The 20,678-nt window shown below is 46.9% G+C and overlaps 1 protein-coding gene across 9 annotated transcripts in view; it reads left to right on the top strand.

Moving 5' to 3' along the window:
• Positions 1-20,678, top strand: part of CAMTA1 (calmodulin binding transcription activator 1) — a 213,342-nt gene that overhangs the window by 162,661 nt on the left and 30,003 nt on the right. For all 9 annotated transcript variants that reach the window (XM_039367855.1, XM_039367852.1, XM_039367853.1 and 6 more), the window contains one exon: positions 19,503-19,656. In XM_039367855.1, the coding sequence (XP_039223789.1) occupies positions 19,503-19,656 (154 nt within the window). The remainder of the gene's footprint in view (positions 1-19,502; positions 19,657-20,678) is intronic.

Here is a 20,678-nt window from a genome sequence, read left to right as displayed (position 1 = left end):
ACAGAGTCGGAAGGGACCTGGGAGGTCATCTAGCCCAACCCCCTGCTCAAGCAGGAGACCCTAGACCATTCCAGACAAACCGTTGTACAATCTCTTCTTAAAGAGAATCCACAACTTCTGGTGGCAAGCTGTTCCACTGGTTAATTGTCCTCACTGTTAGGGAGGAGGAGGAGGAGGAGAATCTCTCTCTCTCTTTCCGCTCAATCCTTCCCTCCGAGGGAGGCAGGCTTCTTCCCTTGGAATTATTTTTTTTTTTTTAAAAAAAAAAAAAAGATGCAAATGAGCAACGCAAACATGTCAGAAGTGTCCGTGGCTAATTATTCATTAGGCATATAATTAGTACAGGGTGATCATGACATTTTAATGTGGCTCATTTTTATATCAGCGCCAGGATGAAACACGGCCGTGACGGGGCATTGGAGGGAAATGCCGGCTGGGGGCTAGTAGGGGGGTGCCGGGGAAGAAATTTGGGGTCCCCCTTTTGGGCAAGCCTCCAAGCTTGTCTGGCTGACAAGTCAAGGAACTTATTGGCAATCTCGGGGTCATCTATAAGTGTCAGTATTTGGACAGAGGGGTGGATGGATGGAAGGAAGATGGGAAGGGAGGGAAGGGAGAGAGGAAGGAAGCAAGGAGGGAAGGTAGGAAGGAGGAAAGAAGGAAGGAAGAAGGGAGGGAAAAAGGAAAGAAAGAAAGAAAGAAAGAAAGAAAGAAAGAAAGAAAGAAAGAAAGAAAGAAAGAAAGAAGGTAGGTAGATAGGTAGGTAAGAAAGAAAGAAAGAAAGGGAAGGAAGGAAGGGAAGGAAAGAAAGAAGGAAAGGAAGGAAAGAAAGGAAGAAGGAAAGGAAGGAAGGAAGGAAGGAAGGAAGGAAGAGTTGGCTGAATGGATAAATGAAGCGGTTTCATCTCCTCTCTGTTTCCTCTCCTCTTCTTTTTTCTCTCTCCTCTCCTCATCTCCCCTCCCTCCTTTTTCTCTCCCTCCCTCCCTCCCTCCCTCCCTCTCCTCCTCTCCCTTACTTTACCTTCTTCTCCCCTCCCCTCTCCATAGCAGCACCTTCTTTTAAAGCTGTCCACCCCTTCACAATTCGGCCTTCTCAAATTCTGCTCCTGACCCGTTTCCTCCGGGTTAAATCCTAGCCTCTCTTCCCGGAGGAGATCAAGGGCCAGGCCTGGCTCCGGAGGAGGCCAGCCCTGGAAGAACAGGGCAGGCGGAAGGAGCCAGGATTCCCCTCCCATCTGCCCTCTGGAAATCCTGGAACAGCCCAGAATTTCCCCTCTCTTTCTCCTCTCCGGAGAGAGTGGCGAGGAGAGCCAAATTAAAAAAATGATCAGATTAGTTAGTTCTCTCGCTCACCGCTGCTGCCGAATTGCCTTGCAAGAGAGGGGGAGAGAGAGAGAAGGGGAGAAAAAAAAAAGGCAACAGGATGGATGAATCCTGACAGCTGCTCGGATGAAGAAAAATGGTGGTTACCAGAAGGTTTACAAGCTAACATCCGAATATTAAACACCGGGGATCGCTCAGCTCCTTCACTGCCTCCCCAGTGAGAAAATTGTCAGGAAAATTCATTTTGCCAGGCCTACCGGTTGCCAATAACACGGAAAGTCCTCTTTTATTAGCCAATTAAGACCTTAGTCCTTGGAGAAACAAAGTCGGCGAAGAAAGACCTGCCACCCCGGGATTTAACTCAACCCAACATTTCATTCCCACGTGACGTCTCCACTTATGATCCTAGCCTATCCCTGCCAGGCTAAATACAGAAGTTTTTAAGCTGCCACAACACTGGAGGGTTGTCGTTGTTTTTTCCCCCCTTCCCTAGGAATATCCCCACGTTCGCCTCCTCCGCACGAAATGGTCACTAAATGAGTCGAGAATTGCAAGAAAAGGTAAACCTCACAACGAACAATTCCTCAACAACCTTAGCTGCTAGTGTGTAATATTTCACACCCAGTCAATAGCCCCGTAACCGTATTTTTATACGGTTGTATAAAAGACTCTCTCCAAAAGAATGCTTTTGCTCTTTACTTATCTCCAAATAGTATATTACTATCTGGCTTCCTACTTCCCGTTTTCTCTGTTTTATCTGATCTCCGATTCCACACTTTATAACTCTTACGCTCTATAGTTCTAAAATCCAATTTCTTTAGACCTTTTGTTGCTTTCTCTAAGTTTTTCTTAATCCTGATTTATTTATTTTTTTAAACCATCTGGGCGTCTACGTCTAAGCCCACACGGTCATTTACACGGCCTGTTGTCATTGCTGTTATTGTCATTTATTAGAGTTGTTTGCCACCAAATCCCCCCCCCAAAAAAAAAATCACAGAAGACAGAATAACAGAGTTGGAAGGGACCTGGGGGGTCATCTAGTCCAACCCCCTGCTCAGGCAGGAAATGCTATGCCATTTCAGACAAATGGCTGTCCAGTCTCTTCTTTAAAAGGAGGAGGAAGAAGAAGAAGAATGGAATAACAGAATTGGAAGGGACCTTGGAGGTCTTCTAGTCTATCCCCCTGCTCAGGCAGGATGTGATGACTTGGGAATGCATTTCTGAGGGGTGATAAATAAATAGTTTTTATTTTTTTAAAAAAGACGAGAGCTTTGCCGTTTCCCCCACGAGAAACACCAACCCCACATATATTTCCATTCACACATCACATTCCGCCTCCAAAACTCGTCGGAAATCTTTCTGGGCTCAAGCAGAGAAAACGCCAGATTGTATTTACACAAACGTGCTGAAAACCAGACGCCAGTTACCAACACAAGCAGCTGAAGCCGCACGAGTTAAATTTTAGTTTTTCAGCTCCAATTAGGGTTCTGGATTGGAGGGACATCCTGGCTGGTTTGAATCTAAGCCAGCCACGCTTAGATGGCGGGGAAGGGACTGAGGTTGGCCAGATCCTGGTTTAATAATCATGCGAAACTGATGGCTCACTGGGAGTCATGTTCTCAGAAGAACATGGTTAATTGGTTAATCATAGGGGCATGAAGGAAGCTACCTTTGCCGAGGAGAAGTTAGATATAAATAGGACTGGAAGGGATGAGCAGGGGGTTGAACTAGATGACCCCCCGAGGTCCCTTCCAGCTCTATTCTGATTGACTGACCCGGATGGCTTTAGATTTAGAGGCAGAGAGAACAGCCCCGCCGGTCCTCGTTTCCGGCAATGAGCTCAGCCTAAAACGTGCACCCAGGCACGCCTACCGCACAGCCCGTCCCCTTCCAGCTTCCACTGGAGGCCAGGAATGTAATATCTGCCGATTCTGAGCCATACATCTTGGTGGGTGACAAATCACTTTTTAATTGCCTCGGGGAAGAAACGCATTAGTCTTCACTTTACGTGAGACTCATAGTAACGGTCGGCCCAGCCTCAGTTATCCATCTTAGGCCATCTTTGGAGCTGGGAGCCAGGGGGGGTTCCAGGGATTTGGAGAGCTGCCTCCGAATTACGCAACCCCTTTGCAGGGGGGGGGTGCCTGGGGGGGAACCCCAAAGACTTTGGAGGGGGGGATCTTAGGCTGAGTCTGTCCTTAACTACTATATATATTTCTGTACTATATGCCTGTGCCGTTTGGTCTGGAGGCCTTAAAGGTGGTTTTTAGACTTTGCTTTGGGCAAAGATTAAGCATAAATCTTAATTTTCCTTTTTTGCTTATGTTTGTTGCATTGTTTTTCTCTTTCTTTCTTTCTTTCTTTCTTTTCTTCCCTCCATCTCATCATTCCTTCCTTCCTTCCTTCCTTTCTTTCTTTCTCTTTCTTTTTCTTTCCTTCTTTCTTTTCTTTCCTCCATCCCTTCCTCCCTTCCTTTCTTTTTCTTTTGTTCTTTCTCTCTTTCTCTTTCTTTTTCTTCTTTCCTTCCTTTTCTTTCTCTCTCTCTCTTTTGCTCTCTCTCATTCTCTCTTTTCGTTCTTCTATTCACATCTGTTACTTTCACCGTTGCTCTGTTCTGGATCTGCTCGGGAACTCATTATATTCAGAAATAGAGGACAAATTAGATTTTTTTAGATAATTACCTTAAATGATTAGGCTGATGATCTCCTCGGATTAGTTGGAAATTTAGGAGGAATATTGGAATTTTAGAAGTGATAATTGGACATTAATTCTTTTTCTTCTTTTTTTTTTTTTTACTGATGGAGACAATGCACAGAGCTTGCTCTAAAAAAACGGATGTGTCAAATATTTGGTTCAGTTTTTACTGTCAGGAAGTTTCTCCTTAGTTGTAGGTGTGATCTCACCTTGATAAGTTTCTGTCTGTTGCTTCTTGTCCTGCTTTCAGTTGCCTTGGAGAATAGGTGGACCCCCCTCTTTTCTCTGGACAGGACAAGAAGCAATGGATGGAAGATCATTAAAGAGAGAAGCAACTTAGTACTAAGGAGAAATTTCAGGACAGTGAGAACAATTAACCAGTGGAACTGCTTGCCTCCAGAAGTTGTGGGTGCTCCATCGCTTTTAAGAAGAGATTGGACAGTCGTTTGTCAGGAATGTTCTAGGCTCTCCTGCTCTAGCAGGGGGCTGGACTAGAAGACCTCCAAGGTCCCTTCCAGCTCCATTCTCCTATGTTCTACGTTCTGAGCAGGCTAGAAAAACGGTGATTTAAAAAAAAAAAAATCTCCAGGCCTTGGAATGAACCGCCATCTCTTCCGTTGTGCTATTTTTGTCGAGTTGGCATCCACCGGAGGTAAATGTCAAACCGTTTGTGTCAAAAAAAAAAAAAAAAAATTAAGGCGCAAGGGGAATATTTCCTTTCTCCCAGGAAGCGGGAGCGAAAGGAAAAAAAGAAAGTGACACGAAGCTGTGCAGAAAGAATCAATATCTCCAGCGGTCGATTTTATTTTATTTTTTTCCATTGTGAAATGAAATCCGTCTCCGGGGCCGGTGGAAGGAGAGGAATCCAAAATCTTGAAGCATGGCTAGAAAAATAAAAGAGAGCCCTTTAGCCCTCTCCCCCCCCCCGTGTTGCATGAACAGACAAGCGGGTAGTCCTCAACGATGCCCCCTGCCCTTCTTTTCTCCTCCGGCCCCGCGGAAGACACGGGAGAGCCGCCGACACGCGCCTCCCGCTGCTCAGGGTTCAAACAGTGACACACACACACAGACACACACCCCAGGCCGTGAAAAGCGGATGCGTTGCAGACACTGCAGAGCGAGGCGAAAGGGAAGGGGGCAGCCTTGGCTCGGGAAGCCCCCCACCCCCCCCCTGCTCGGGAAACCCCCCGGCCGGGAAGCCCCTTTGTGCAAAAAGCGGCTGGAGGAAAAAACCGCTTGATTCGCTTCGCCCGACATTCTCGCCGAAGGCACAGCGCCCCCTGGCGTCCTTCTGCGACGGCGCAAGCTGCCGCTTTTGGCCTCCCCGGCAAGGAAATCCGCTTTCCCCCCCCCCCTCGCCGCTTTCATGCAGGCCTGCAATCGTTCCTGCTGCTGCGGGGTCTGGAAGGGGGAGCTGGGAAGACCCTTTGCAGGCGCCCGAACACGCACGGGCGTGAGCTCAGACGCCCTCCCTCCCTCCTCCCTCTCCCCCTCTCTCTCTCCCTTCCTTCCTCTTTCTCTCTCTCGCCCTTCCTCCATTTCTTCCTTCTTCCTTCCCTTTCCCCTCCTTCCTTTCTGTCTCGCCCTTTCTCCTCTGCTCCTCCTTCTCCTCCTTTCTTCCCTTTTCCTTCCTTCCTTCCTTCCTTCCTTCCTTCCTTCCTTCCTTCCTTCCTTCCTTCCTCTTTCTCTCGCCCTTCCTCCATTTCTTCCTTCTTCCTTCCCTTTCCCCTCCTTCCTTCCTCCCTTCCTTTCCTTCCTCATTCTCTCTCGCCCTTCCTCCATTTCTTCCTTCTTCCTTCCCTTTCCCCTCCTTCCTTCCTCCCTTCCTTTCCTTCCTCTTTTTCTCTTGCCCTTTCTCCTTTCCTCCTCCTTCTCCTTTCTTCCCTTTTCCTTCCTTCCTTCCTTCCTTCCTTCCTTCCTCTTTCTCTCTCTCGCCCTTCCTCCATTTCTTCCTTCTTCTTCCTTCCCTTTTCCCTCCTTCCTTCCTCCCTCCCTTTCCTTCCTCTTTCTCTCTCGCCCTTTCTCCTTTCCTCCTCGTTCTCCTCCTTTCTTCCCTTTTCCTTCCTTCCTTCCTCCCTCCCTCCCTCTCCCCCCCCCTCTCTCTCGTCCTTTCTCCTTTCCTTCCCTTTCCCTCCCTCCCTCCCCAGCCAGCTAACACCATCTTCAAGAAGAAATTGGGCAGCCATTTGCCCTGAACAGACTAGGCTCTCCTGCTTGAGCAGGGGGTGGGACTAGAAGACCTCCAAGCTCCATTCCAGCTCTGTGGTTCTGCTCTCAAAGATACTACTGTGTCTTTGCAAGAGTTCACTCAGCTTTCTCCCAGTGTCTCCCAGTTTCACACTGGGAACGCCATCCCCTGGCACCTGGTTCAATCCTGTGCCCCTCCCTCCTCCTATATGCCGTCAACTCCAGGTTTTTACGGAAGGGGGAAGGGGGAGCTTGACTTCATTTAGCCCACTGCTCAAATTCAGAAGATTGCCCCCCACCCCCCACCCCCACCCCTTGCCGTTTGCATGCCTGCAACTCAGTTGTTGTTGTTGTTTTTTCTTCACGGCATCCAAACTGGGAGCCACTAAACAACCAGGGACAGAGAAAGCAAATTGAAGCATTGATTTATCTATTTGTTTTGCAAACAGGCCGAGTGGCTTCATTATACGGCAGTCCTCAGAGAGGGTCTCTCCTTGGCTGGCCTTACAAATTAACTCCCGTTTTTAATTTCTTTCTTTCTTTTTTTGGCCGCTGCTTGGGCTTAATTGGAGGAGAAGGGTAGGGGGAGAGGGGGATGCCCGAGGAAGGGGAGACAGAAGGGAAGTTAAGGCGGAAGAGTGGAGGGCGGCTCCAGGAGACAGAGGAGAAATAAGGGGAGGGGGCGGTTTCAAGGGGATGCTGGGAAAGCTGGTCGATAGAGGTCATCTGTCCGGAAGGCTGTAGGGATGGATTTCTGGGCTAAGCAGGGGTTAGTTTGGATGACCTCCAAGGTCACTAAATGAATGGCTGTGAGCCCAGTTCTGCCTTTTGGGATCCCCCCCCCCCCGATTTCCAAAGGCGTTCTTTTCTAGCCACTTCCCCCCCCTCTCCGTTTCCATTGCAGCCTCCAACCCGCTAAATCACGCCAAGCTTCGGGTTGTGAATTGCATGTCTGAATCTGCCAATACAGGCCTATAAATCTCTCCGCACTTAGGAGAGCAGGCCGGGATATATCGCCTTCTTCCCGAGCAGCAGCTTTTTATGGGCCTTTGAGCGAAGGAAATCGTTCAGATATGCAAAAAAAAAAAAAAAAGTGAAAAATGAAAAATGAAAAATACTAAACCGCCGCCTAAAGTCGTAGGAAGGAGAGTTTGAGGGGGTTCAGTTTTACGGCTGGTTGTGTAAGCGGCTCCTGGGGAGGGGGATTCCCCAGGGGTGGGAGTGGGGCCAAGACGGCAAGCCTGACTTTGGGATTGCCCCTCCCCCTTAGGAAGGAAAAGGATGGAGGGAGGGAGGAAGGAAAGAAGGAAGGAAGGAAGGAAAAAGATGGAGGGAGGGAAGGAGGGAGAAATAAAAGGAAGGAGAAGAGGGAGGGAGGAAGGAAGGAAGGAAAAGATGGAGGAAGGGAGGAATGAAAAAGAGGAAGGAAGGAGAAGATGGAGGAAGGAAGAAAGGATGGGAGGAGAGATAAAGATGGAAGGTCCTCCTACCCATCCACTTTTCCTTCTCCTCTCTTTCATCTCTTTCTCCTCCTCCTCCTCCTTTCAATTTTTATTCAACTGAAAATGTTTTGGGATGTCTCAATCGAAAGCCAAAAGAAAAAAAAAAATAGTAGAAACTTGGGACAATTGTCCTAAAATTTATGGCCCAAATGAAGCTGTCCTCTGGGCCTCACCCTGGCAGGAACCGCGTGGTGGGTATTATTTTTCCACAGCCTTCACTCCAGTTGCCAGGACAAATAAGCACCCCTCTTTTACATCACCCAGAGTTGGCAGCCAGCCACACAATAGCGACAATCCAATTATTCGTCAGTGGATTTGGATCCGAGGCTGGCCTCGTCTTCATTCGATCCTAGATTCTCCTTGGAAAAACCCAGATCGTTCTACTTTTGGTTAGACATCCGCAGGAGGTTACTTCCTGTTTGAAGCCAGCCTGCAGAGGTCCAGGAAGGAGAGGAAACGGTTGGCCCTTGAGAAGAAAAATGCACTTTTTAAACTGGAGTGCAAAGAGGAGAGATGTGGCTGGGCATGTTTATCCATCGGCTGCAAAGGATCTTCTTGGTTCAGGACCATGGAGAGGGTCAAACAGAGTGAGTGGGTGCAACAGTGAGATATCAAGGATAAGAGAATCAGGGAAGGGACCTTGGAGGTCTTCTATTCCAACCCCCTGCTCAAGCAGGAGACCCTAGACCATTCCAGTTAAAAGCTTGTCCAGTCTCTTTTTGAAAACCTCCAGTGATGGAGCACCCACAACTTCTGGAGGCAAGCAGTTCCACTGGTTAATTGATCTGGGATTATGGAATAACAGAATATTTGTATAATAATAATAATAATAATAATAATAATAATAATAATAATAATAATAATAATAATAAAGGCAGGATACCAACAAATAAATGCAAATAAAATAAATTGTAGGGGGAGGCCCAAATAAATAAATAAATAAAATTAACCCTAGATTTGCACGTTTCTGCCAGGTTCCCGTGTCCCTTGGATGAAGGTTGTTGAATGGTTCTCTGAGTTTGCGAGAGACCAGTTTTGCAATTCAAACTCTTGTTTAATTGGCTTTCTTTCTCTCCCAACGCAGCGAAACGCAGCCTCCCAGAATTGGCTCTCTTAATCAATATCTTTATCTAGGGCAGAGTCGCAACCCGATCGCAACGCACTCCGAGAAATTAAATGCACAATCTAATTAGGAGGGCTCGTGTCTTTGGAAAGCGAAACACTGACGGAGGGAATTAGATGCTCATAAAAAAAAGACATTTTTTTTGTTTCCTGCTCGCCCTGCTGTTATGGTTGACGCTACTGACAGCTTTCGGGATTTGTGTGTGTGTTTGTGTGTGTGTGTCTTTTTGCAACTGTTTTATGAAGAAAATCACAGCCTCTGGCTAGGAGTGGCCCAGCCTGCCAGGAACACAGCCACCCTTCATTGTGTAGTCAAACACACCAAAGGGCTGAGTTGAAGGGAGGGCGGCCCACACAAAACTCAGTGGTCCCAGGAGAAGGGATGAGAAACGATGGACGTGAATTACAAAAAAAGTCAATTTTGCTTGGAAGTTGGGGAAAAATTTCCAGACAGGAAGACGTTCCGTTGAAAAGTGCTGGATACAGGCAGTCCTCAGCTTACGACCACAATGCAGCCCCAAGATATGTTACATTGGATTGGGTTGGGATGGGTTGGGTTGGGTTGAGTTGAGTTGGTGTGGCTTGGTTTGAGATAGGTTTAGTTGGAGTGGGTGGTTTTGCATTCTTTTGGTTTGAGTTGAGTTGAGTTGAATTGAGGGTTGAGTTGGTTTGCTTTAGTTAGGCTGAGTTGGGTTGAGTTGAGTTGAAGGTTGAGTTGAAGATTGAGTTGAAGGTTCAGTTGAAGATTGAGTTGAAGGTTCAGTTGAAGATTGAGTTGAGAGTTGAGTTGAAGGTTCAGTTGAAGATTGAGTGGAGAGTTGAGTTGGTTTGACCTGATTTAAAGAAGTAAGCCAAAATCTAGAATCACCATTTATGTCTGTCCGATTGAATCTTTGACTTAGCTATGTAAGGAACAAAATAGAGGTATTTTCTGGACTCCTTCCTATCTCTTTGAAGCCCAGCCCGGCTTTCTGCTCACCCTGCGGAAGAGAAAACCCACCGCGGTTGCCCTCGTATGGGGCACAAATTTAATATAGAGAAATGCCTGGTGCACCATCAAAAACCTTTGCTGAAAGAGAGATGAAAGCTGAGGCATGCAAGCCAGTTTAGCTGAGCTTGGGGCTGTCAAGGAATGAAATGAATCTCCTGTGGGCTCCTTGAGACCAGCAAGGCTCGGAGGAGTCTTGCTATTAAGATGCACAACCCTCATCCCAGCATCTCCAGATAGAAGGGGCTGGCAAGTTGTCCATCAAAGAGAGAGATGAAGGAAAGGGAGACCCTTCTCTTATAGTCAGGGCACAGTGGGAGACTGATTGCACGCCTGTTCAACCTCGTAGTTAGAAACAGAGCAGAGGAACACGTGATCTCCCCATTTCAGCTCTATCTCGGCCAAATTCCAATTTTTCCTGTCTCCTGGGGTCTGGAAAAAAAAAAGATAAAGTCACGACGGAGATGGGATGGGATGGCAGCAAATAGAAAAATAAGAGGGTGGGACTCTGGAAAGAGTGCAGAGAAGAGCAACAAAGATGATTAGGAGCCTGGAGGATAAAACATACGAAGAATAGTTGCAAGAACTGGGGATGTTTTCATTTAATGAAAAGAAGACGCTAGGGGAGATATGACGGCATCTTCCAGTATTTGAGGAGGGGGTCCACCTATTCTCCAAAGCACCAGAAGGCAGGATGAGAAGCAACGGATGGAAACTCATCAAGGAGAGAAGCAACCTGGAACTAAGGAGGAATTTCCTGACAGTGAGGACAAATTAGCCAGTGGAACAACTTGCCACCAGAAGTTGTGGGTGTTCCAACACTGGAAGTTTTGAAGGAGAGATTGGACAGCCATTTGTCTGGAATAGTATAAGGTCTCCTGCTTGACCGGGAGGTTGGACTAGAGGACCTCCAAGGTCCCTTCCATCTTTGTTATTCTGCTATTCTGTCATCCCAGATCAATTAATCAGTGGAAGGGAAGTTGCCTTCAGAAGTTTTGGGTGATCCATCACCGGACGCTTTTAAGAAAAGACCGGACAGCCATTTGTCCAGAATGGTGCTCGAGCAGGAGGTTGGACTAGAGGACCTCCAAGGTCCCTTCCAACTCTTGTTATTCTTTTCTATTTTAGAGCCGTTTGCTCCCCAAAAGCTGCTTTTTCTGGCTGCTGCCTCTTCAGGGGTCTGATCTTTCCCCGCCCCCGAGAGGACCTCCTCTTGGCCCTTTGAGGAGACTTGACTCAACCGACTGCTTTCGAGAGAGATTAATTGACTCTTTGGCTCTCTTCGCAAACGGTTGTGCGGAAGAAGAGAGAGTTCTCTGGTCTTTTGCAAAAGGCGTCTTGCAGAAGAGCGAGCGCTGGGGGTCGCGGGAGAAGTTCAGATCAATTAAAACAATTTACTTTGCGGCTAATGGTTTCAGAGCATTGTAATTTATTAGCCGGTAAATGCCGTCAAAAGCACCATTCATTTGGTTTGCACAGAGGGAACCGTAACAAGTTCTTGGATAAATTAAGTCTAGGATTTGGGAAGGAGCTTTTACGGCGGCGAGGGGTTGAACGCCCTTGCCTGCCAGTCGGCTTTAGGCCTGCGGAGTTTGCTGCAAACAATTAAAACTTCTAATCAGTTCTTTGGGTTTTCTTTTCTTTTTTTCTTTTTCAAAGGCATGCAAATGAGGAGGTGGGCTCCTTTTCATCTGAGCAAGAATCCAGAGCTGGGTTCAAGGTCCAGAGGAGGAGCAGAAAGGGGTGTTTATGTGAGGGTTGTTTATTCCTTCCCTGGTTTCTGCCCTCCCAGACCCCCCCCCCCAAAAAATTAGCTGCTTGAATCCATTAGGGTGGATCCTGTTTAAGTTGTTGAAACTGACTGGTACAGGGAAACTGGCAGGGGATCCCTAGCAAACAGACAAGGAACTCTTTCATTATTTTTAGGAGGGAGGGAGGGAGGGAGGGAGGGAGGAAGGAAGGAAGGAAGGAAGGAAGGAAGGAAGGAAGGAAGGAAGGAAGGAAGGAAGGAAGGAAAGTCTTAGCTTGACACTCTTCCCATTATAAAAAGATACCCCATTCTTTCTAAATGCTGTGGAAGAATCCTCTCCTTCTCTTCTGTTCCTCTGAAGGGAGACGGGAATCCTTCACGCTGACACTCCTGTCCGATCCCATTTCCTGCTCCGTTCCTGACATGCCAACATTTGTGTTTCAGAAACAGCTGGCATGCAAGGAGTTTCAAAAGCTGGCTGCTGCTGTCACTCTGGCTGATAGAAAATGCACTCACAAGTGTGGCTGTGCACGCACTCACACACACACACAAACACATACACAGAGAGAGAGAGAGACAGACAGAGAAGGAGACAGAGAGAAGAGAGGGAGAGAGAGGGAGAGAGAGAGAAAGAAAAGAAAGAAAAAGAAAAAGAGAGAAGGAGAAAGGAAAGAAGGGAGAGAAAGAAAGGAAAGAAAGAAAGAGAAAAAAAGAAAGAAAACTGCAAGAGAGACAAATAAAAGAGAGAAAGAAGAAAAGAAGAAAGAAAAAGAAAGAGAGAGATTTTCAGTCTGTGTTTCTAATCTTGGGAACTTTAAGATGGGTGGACTTCAATTCCCACTTAAAGTCCTACCTAGTATAACAGTTGGAAGGGACCTCAGAGGCCTTCTAGTCCAACCCCTTGCTCAAGCAGGAGACCCTGAGGTGTGGATAACAGAAGGGGCAAGAAGCCCATAGGAGACCCTCCCTAGTTTCTTGGGCCGTATAAAGGACACGGGAGGGGTGGGGGAAGAAGGATGCTTGCAAACTTGCATGATTCTGTCAATCTAGCTTTACGAGGAAGTAGAATCCGCTCCTCTGGGTGCGACTCCTATCCGGTTCACCCCGCCAGGCCCACCCAGCCTCCCCCTTCTTACACCTTCAGCTCAGCTCCTTCCCCCCTCCCCCTTTTCTTTTCTTGTCCTCTGCACCGGGGAAAGTATCAGAAAGGAAAGGAAAAAAGGAAAGGAAGGTTAAAGCCAGTCCTGACGGGGAAACCGAACTGCCAGCTTGCAAAGAGATAAGAGCTGGCAGCGTCTGCGTGGAAAAGCTGGATTTCCCGTGACAGCCGCAGTTGATATAAACCTTCCAGCACCCGGTGAATGTCAGCCCAGCTTTGAAATTAAAATATCTGCTGTTCGGCTCCCTCTATTGTTCCGTCGCCCGCTGGAGGAAAGAGCCACTGGGGGGGGGGGGCTGCAGTTGTGACCCTGGCATTTCTGGGGGAGGGGAAAACGTCCAGGGGTGGGGTCTTCCGCTTCAGAGGCCAAGCCAGGGAGACCCTGGTGGAGGTTGGGGGGGGAGCAGGGGAGTTCCTGGTGGGTGGGTGGCACATGCCGAAGACCACTGGCAGGAGAATCAAGGGCTTCCAAGGGAAGGAAGGAAGGAAGGAAGGAAGGAAGGAAGGAAGGAAGGAAGGAAGGAAGGAAGGAAGGAAGGAAGGAAGGAAGGACGGACCTTGGAGGTTATCCCCTTCTGAAGCGTCCTGCATTCCTGTCCCAAGAGGGGGCTGGACTAGATGCCCTCAAGGGTCCCTTCCAGCTGTAGGATTCCACGGCCTATGGGAATTTCTTTCTTAAAACTCTCCAGTCGGGGTGGGCTTCAAGATGGGGAAAAAGGAAGTGGAGCATGGTGCGGTTTAAACTCCGTCGGTCTTTTGTGATTGCTGCCATTTTGACTTTTTTGACCCTATTTGGGTTTTATAATAAAAGGAATAACCTTGCAAGGATTATTTCCTTCTCAAAAGACTCCGTGTTGCGCCTGGCCTCTCTGGCTCTTTTCAAAATTTTGGAAAAAAGCTCTAACTGGGATTAATACCGGATAGGAAACAGGCGCAAAAAGGCTGCGCCGAACAAGCCACCAATGGCGGCTTGCCCGAGCTGGTTCTCCAGGTGGAGCAGAACAGCCTTACGGGCTTCTCGCTCCGCCGCCGTGTAATTCGGGGCACAATTACGCACCATTATTGCATTCTGGATAAGGTACCTATATTTGACAAGTGGCCAGCACTGCCGCTGCGGTTTTTTTTTTTTCTTTCCGTGAGATTAATGACTGGAGCTGCGGGAGAAACCTGGTGCAAACCCCGGTTTGATTTATTAGCCACTTAACATCGATGAAGCTGCAAGCGGCTTTCGAACAGCTGTTGGGGGCGGCTTCCCACTTTATCAGCCCACAAGCAGCTTTTCGCGATTTGAACGCGGGTCCTTCACCAGTGAGGGCCTTAAGCCCCCGCCAAAGAAAATCCATCCCGGCAGAGATTCAGGGAACTCTTTCCGGATGTCCTCTGACTTGGTGAATGGTCATTAAACCATTGGTTTCAGAGATACAGGCCGTCCTCATTTTACAACCGTTCATTTAGCGACCGTTTTAAGTCACAACAGCGCTGAAAAAAGGACTTGGGAGCGCTTTTTCGCACGACCATTGCAACATCCCCCAGGGTCACATGATCAAAATTCAGACACTTGGGCAACTGACTCGTATTTATGACAGTTGCAATGTCCCCTTTTTACGACTGTCTGACAAGCAAAGTCAATGGGGAAGCTGGCTTTACTTAAAAACAACTGCCGTGTTTCACTTAACAACTGGGGCAGAAAGGACATAAAATGGGGCAAAACTCACTTAACAAATGTCTCACTTAGGAACATAAATGTGGGGCTCCATTGTGGTCATAAGCCATTGGTATCAGATTTGCTTCCATCTTTAATGCTTATTTATGACTTATTCATGAGGACCGGAGTCTTAAGTCCCCTTTATTCAGGGCCATTGTAACTGCAAATTGTTGCTATAAAAATGGGGAGGAATATTGGGGGTCTGGGGTCTCCTTGCTATGCTTTGCACTCAGGAAGACCCCCCCACCCCACCCTCCCTCCCATCACTCCCCTTCCTGTAAGTCCTCATTTTATAACTGTCAGCTCCCGGGAAGGTGGGAGGGAGAGCTAAAATCCCAGAAGATGGAAGGGAAATTCAAAAGGATTTTGATGGATGAACGAAGCAGCGCTGAAAAGACAGGATGAAATATCGGAGAGATGAACGCAAAATGGGCTGGTTAGAGGGAGAAAGGAAAGCGTGGGAGGGTGCGAGGATGGGGGGATATCTGTTGTAGCAAAAGTACTTTTGTGAAGAAGGTAGAATTCTATAGCCGGAAGGTTCCCCACAGGTCATCTAGCCCAACCCGCAGCTTTTGGAACAACTAGTTGGTAGCCCAGGAGTCAAGTGAAATCTTGTTCTCTTCTCCTTTGCAAGAAAACCATCAAGGTTAGAGAGCGCCAAGTTCTCCTCCTCCTCCTCCTCCTCCTCCTCCTCCTCCTCCTCCTCCTCCTCCTCCTCCTCCTCCTCCTCCTCCTCCTCCTCTTCTACAACTCCCCACTCCCTTGTAACACCGATGATGTTACATAGCGGGTCACGAAACGTCTGCAAACAACCAAGCTCAAAGAGCACCAAAAGATTTTTTTTTTTCTTGTTTGCAACAGTTTTGGGATGACTGCAGGAATCCTTGTAAATGTGAGGGGTTGCGGGGTGTGTTTGTGGGTGTGTGTGTTACACCTTAGGGAATACTAGAGTTTTGTAGACCCGGGCAAAACTTGTGGAAATCAAGGACTGGTCCCCCCATTGTTATTATTTTTTTGGATCAGTGATAAAAGCCTGATCTTCCTTTCTGCCTGGCTAAAAGAAACCAAGGGATATTGTGTCTTCTGCTGGAGGTTTGAAATGCAGAATATCAATCTCCCTGGCACGATGGGGAATTCTCTCTGGTGGTGGAGGGGAATTTATTTTTATTTTTTTTTAGGGGAAAAACAAAAGTGCTTATTGAGGGCGAGTGAGGAAGTTGTGTTTTTCCTTCAAACAACTGGCTCCTTTGGTGTCAAAGCGTCTTTTGGATGCGACTGTTGTGGGAATTACGTCTCCCCCAACATAACAAGACCATCCAAATCACTAATTAAAAGAAAGAAGCTGAGGCAGACAGTTTGGGCAGGCGATTGCTAATTGTGGTGCTTGTTTTAATCACTAGAGGCAAGTCTGAATTATACATGAACGGCCTGCAAGCTCTCCGTCCTCTGGTTTCTATTCTTTGAGGGTCCGTGTGGTGCCCACTTTCCAAAATCGAAGGCCAGTTGATGGGTGCTTCTGGCTGGCCGATGTTTCCACTGTGGTTGATTTCTGGATTTTCCATCGCTGGATGGTTCTGCCCCAAAATCTGGAATTTTGATCTAGAGTCCCTAAGTTGGGGCTTCCATCTTGGAAGGTCATCCCTGGAAGAAGAGATTGGACAGACATTTGTCCGGGATGGTAGTAAGGTGTCCTGCCTTGACCAGGGGGTTGGACTAGAAGACCTCCAAGATCCCTTCCAGCCTTAGGATTCCATGATTCCATGAGATGATAGATAGATAGATAGATAGATAGATAGATAGATAGATAGATAGATAGATAGATAGATAGAGAAAGAGACTGATAGAGATGGATGGATGGATGGACAGACAGATAGATAACGGATAATAGATAATAGCAATAGATACATTGATAAATAGATAGAAAGATAGATGATATAGATAAACATAGATAGATGATAGAGATAAAAGATAGATAGATAGATTAGATAGATAGATAGATAGATAGATAGATAGATAGATAGATAGATAGATAGATAGATAGATAGATAGATAATACATGACAGACGAAAGAGAGATATGATAAATGGACAGATGGATGGATTGATGGACAGATGGATGAGTGGGTGGATGGATGGAACAGCTTACCTCCTGGAGTTGTGGGTGCTCCACCATCAGAGGTTTTCAAGGAAAGATTGGACATCCATTTGTCCCGGATGGTAGAGACAGGGGGTTGGGCTAGAAGACCTCCAAGGACTCTTCCAGCCTTAGTATTCTGTGATTCTAAGTTCTTGTAATTTGAGCATTTGATACTTAGAGATACGGTCAGAAGATAGTTGATACGCTGTTTATAAACCGACCTGGGTAAGAGTTGTGAGTTGGGACGCCTTAGTCATCTCTTTTCAAGGATACGTAGAGAGGGAGAGACAGATGTGGGCTTTTTGGCCCGACAGCTGTGAAGCCGATGGAGCCTCTGTCTTCCCAGGGAGTCAACCAAGGGCGTCACCTGCCAAGGAGCAGGTATCTCCGTCTCATAAAAGCTCATTGGGGTGAGGTTCTCGGTGGCCTTTTTGAAATAACGGTGTTCAAGGGCAGCATTAATTCACAATAATGGGCCGATAAATATGATACATCTCTAATAATCCCCATTAAAATAAAATGAAGACAAGCCAGCAAGGAGCTGGGATCTTCACCGTGCCTTCGGGACCTTTCAGAATGATTTCTCAGTGATGGGTTACTTCTTCTCCCTTCGGTCTCTCATCCCAACGCTGGGGTAATTTGCTTGTTTTATGGTCCAATTTTGAGACAATTCTCCCTTCAAAAGGGCTGGTGGGGGGGGTTAACTCTGGCCTTTGATGTGCGGGGCCCCCAGTCCAGATCTCCTAATCAGTTTATTTTCCCGAAATAGATTTCACTTGGCATCAATTATAGAAAACAAATAATCTAGGCGCAGTAATAACCCCGCCCGCTGTAAGAAATGTGTTAAACGCACACCATGCTGTCGCTCTTAACAACGTCGGTTCAATGGTGCCTCATTTTCAGGCCGCTGAAAATTTGAAAATGGGTCTAGATCACCCTGGAAGATCGGTTAAATATAGCCAGGTCTCCTAAGATCAACACTTCCGGTGAGCTTTGGATACCATGGTTTATCCAAAGGTTCCTTTGTAATCTTGTCCTTGAAGACAGGGCAAGTATCTCGTCCCAGTACATGTTCTGAGGTGTCTTCAAGGGATGGTGACCACCATCTTCTCTAGGAGAACGTGAGGGACATTTAATCTGAGTTATGGATCCTTCATGGAGATTGTTCTCCCCATCCAAAGCATGATGAATAAAATTTCTTTTGGCCCTGAATAACCTTCCAAAACTGGAGGTTTTCGAGAAGAGATTGGACAGCCGTTTGTCTCCTGCTTGAGCAGAGGGTTGGACTAGAAGACCTCCAAGGTCCCTTCTATAAACTCTGATCAACTGATCCATGGAACGGCTTCCCTCCAGAAGTGGTGGGTGCTCCATCCCTGGAGGCTTTTAACAAGAGACTGGACAACTGTTTGTCTGGAATGGTCTAGGGTTGCCTGCTTGAGCAGGGGGTTGGTCTAGAAGACCTCCAAGGTTCTTCCAACTCTGTTGTTCTGTTACTCTGACTTCGGAGGTCCACCTCTACTATGCCAGTTGAGAAGAAGACCCATCTCCAATCACTGCCAGTCTCGGTTTGAGGGTACAAAGCGGGCGTTAGGCTGCCCGTCTCCCCACTGGTAGCTTTGGCCCTTTGCCCTCGATCCGTCCCTTCCTTTGATTGTCCAGCCGATCTGAAGGACGAGCAATTAATTGCCTCAGAGCATCTATTCATTATTAAAAAATTCCTCGTTAGTGCAACTGCTTATTTGCTACCAGCATCCTTCCAGCCGGAACGGAGCAGCTCCCTTTTTTTTTGCCAAACAGCTCCAGTGCCAACGTTATCCGGGCCGTGGAAACAGCCTTAATGAAACATTAAGATTCTTAATTACACCATTATCCTGTTTATTTTTATAAATAATTCCACCGCAGTCGTTAAAATGGGTGAGTTTCGGAAGGGAATGACTTCCGGGAGAGAAATAAGAGGTTTTTGGCTGGCTGTTTTTGCTGCGGGATTCTTTTTTTCTGAAAAATATTCTTCCAAACTTTTTAGGAAGAACTCCCAAGTTGAAATGTTTCTTTTTTTTCCTTTTTTTACTGAAATAGTTTATTGCAGAAAAAAGCAGCTTAAGAGGTTATAGGAGTTACACAAACATTCAGGCTGAGCTGTCTGTGGTCCTGATAAATTGCTTGGGCAGATTCATTCCTTGCCTTTTTCATGCATATTTTTAAATGCAGTTTTTACTCAGGAGTAAATGCGGAAATTCACCTCTTTATCCCGCTTGAAATTTTATCCATCTCATCCAGGCCTCTCTTAGCAACTAAAAGATCACCTGTATTTTCAAGCACATCTTGAAAGTCGCCCCAAAGCTGTTTCCATGTGAGATGGGTGGCAAATAAATTTAATAAATAAATCTTCCAAGGCTTGAGGACTAGAAACTTGCAGTGCCTCTTGTATCTGAAAAGCTCACATTCTCAGAAATGCAGCCTGGCTCTTTTTTTTTTTTTCCTCCAGGATTTTTTTCAAATCGGATCCATCCGTGGATATTTGCTTCTTTTAAATATTCAAAAGAGTTAGTCTGCCTGGATTGCATTTATGTCAAGGGAACCTATCATAATTTCAATATTATTATTTGCAATTCAGACAGGTATTGTCAAAATGTTATCGTTGTTCTGTCTGCTGCTTAAAGGAGTCCAGGAATTTCTTTTTGGAAGAAATCCTGCCTGCTTTTAAGGTCATCTGTCAATCTCAATCTCAAATATTTGGGCTGAATCACCCGGCTTCATTATAATAATAATAGTAATTATTATAATAGCAATGGTCGTTCAACGGGGCACAATTCCCTTTACAGAAATTTCGGGCTCCGTTGCGGTCGTAAATTGGGGACTGCCTCTCTCTTGCACCCAAGGGCCTTTCTCTTTGTAGGCAAGGGGTGTGGTGACAACCTTTGTGCTTCTGCTCCCTCTAGAATCCAGATATCGTGCTGGTGCACTACCTGAATGTCCCCGCCATCGAAGACTGCGGGAAGCCGTGTGGTCCCATCCTCTGCTCCATCAACACGGACAAGAAGGAGTGGGCGAAATGGACCAAGGAAGAGCTGATTGGCCAACTGAAGCCCATGTGTGAGTACCACAACGGAGGGTGGTTGGGTGGGAGGAAGGCTGGTCACGCAAGAGGGTGGAAGGAAGTTCTTGAAGGCATCTAGGTATACTTGCTCAAAACTCTTCCCTTTGCCCTGGAGCATTTTTTTTTAACCCTGAGAGGTACAATGGATCCTTCTACACAACGAGATTGTGTGTGTGTGTGTGTGTGTGTGTGTGTGTGTGTGTCTTTGCAATGCGCAGCTAGACAGCAAGCAGCCCTGATTGACCATGTAGGCTGTTGGCCATCAAATCATATCCAATTGGCTGCTTTGAGGTCTTCAAAACAGGGAAGCAACCTAGAACTAAAGGAGAAATTTCCTGACAGTGAGAACAATTAACCAGTGGAACTGCTTGCCTCCAGAGGTTGTGGGTGCTCCATCACTGGAGGCTTTTAAGAAGAGATTGGACAGTTGTTTATCTGGAATAGTCTAGGGTCTCCTGCAGGGGGCTGGACTAGAAGACCTCCAAGGTCCCTTCCAGCTCTATTCTCATTGATTGATTGATTGATTGATCGATTGAAATGGTCTAGGGTCTCCTGCTTGAGCAGGGGGCTGGACTAGAAGACCTCCAAGGTCCCATCCAGCTCTATTCTCATTGATTGATTGAAATGATCTAGGATCTCCTGCTTGAGCTGGGGGCTGGACTAGAAGACCTCCGAGGTCCCTTCCAATTTCTTTATTCCGTATTCTGATTCCAACTGGCTGAGACGCATTTGCCCCCCCCCTAAAAACAAGCAATTCCTGATTTTTATTTTTTATTTTTGCAAGCATTTCTAACCCCACAAGGGAGGTCCCCTGAACCAGAACCAAAGGGTCAATCCGTTTCCCCCCTTCCTCAAAAACAAAACAAAACAGGAAACGTCCCTGGGACTTTGGAGATAAGATTGACATCTGTCCAAGCTGAGCTTTGCTGCTGCTGCTGCAGGGGAAGGTAACAGGATTTGCAGATCTGCAGTGCGTCAGGAGGAAGAGAGAGAGAAAAAAAACCGAGGCTCCGATGAC

This window comes from Crotalus tigris, unplaced genomic scaffold, assembly GCF_016545835.1.
Source record: "Crotalus tigris isolate CLP2741 ecotype Arizona unplaced genomic scaffold, ASM1654583v1 scf7180000020588.15403103151:6194809, whole genome shotgun sequence".
NCBI lineage: Eukaryota > Metazoa > Chordata > Lepidosauria > Squamata > Viperidae > Crotalus > Crotalus tigris.
This window is presented reverse-complemented; position numbering and strand designations above follow the sequence as displayed.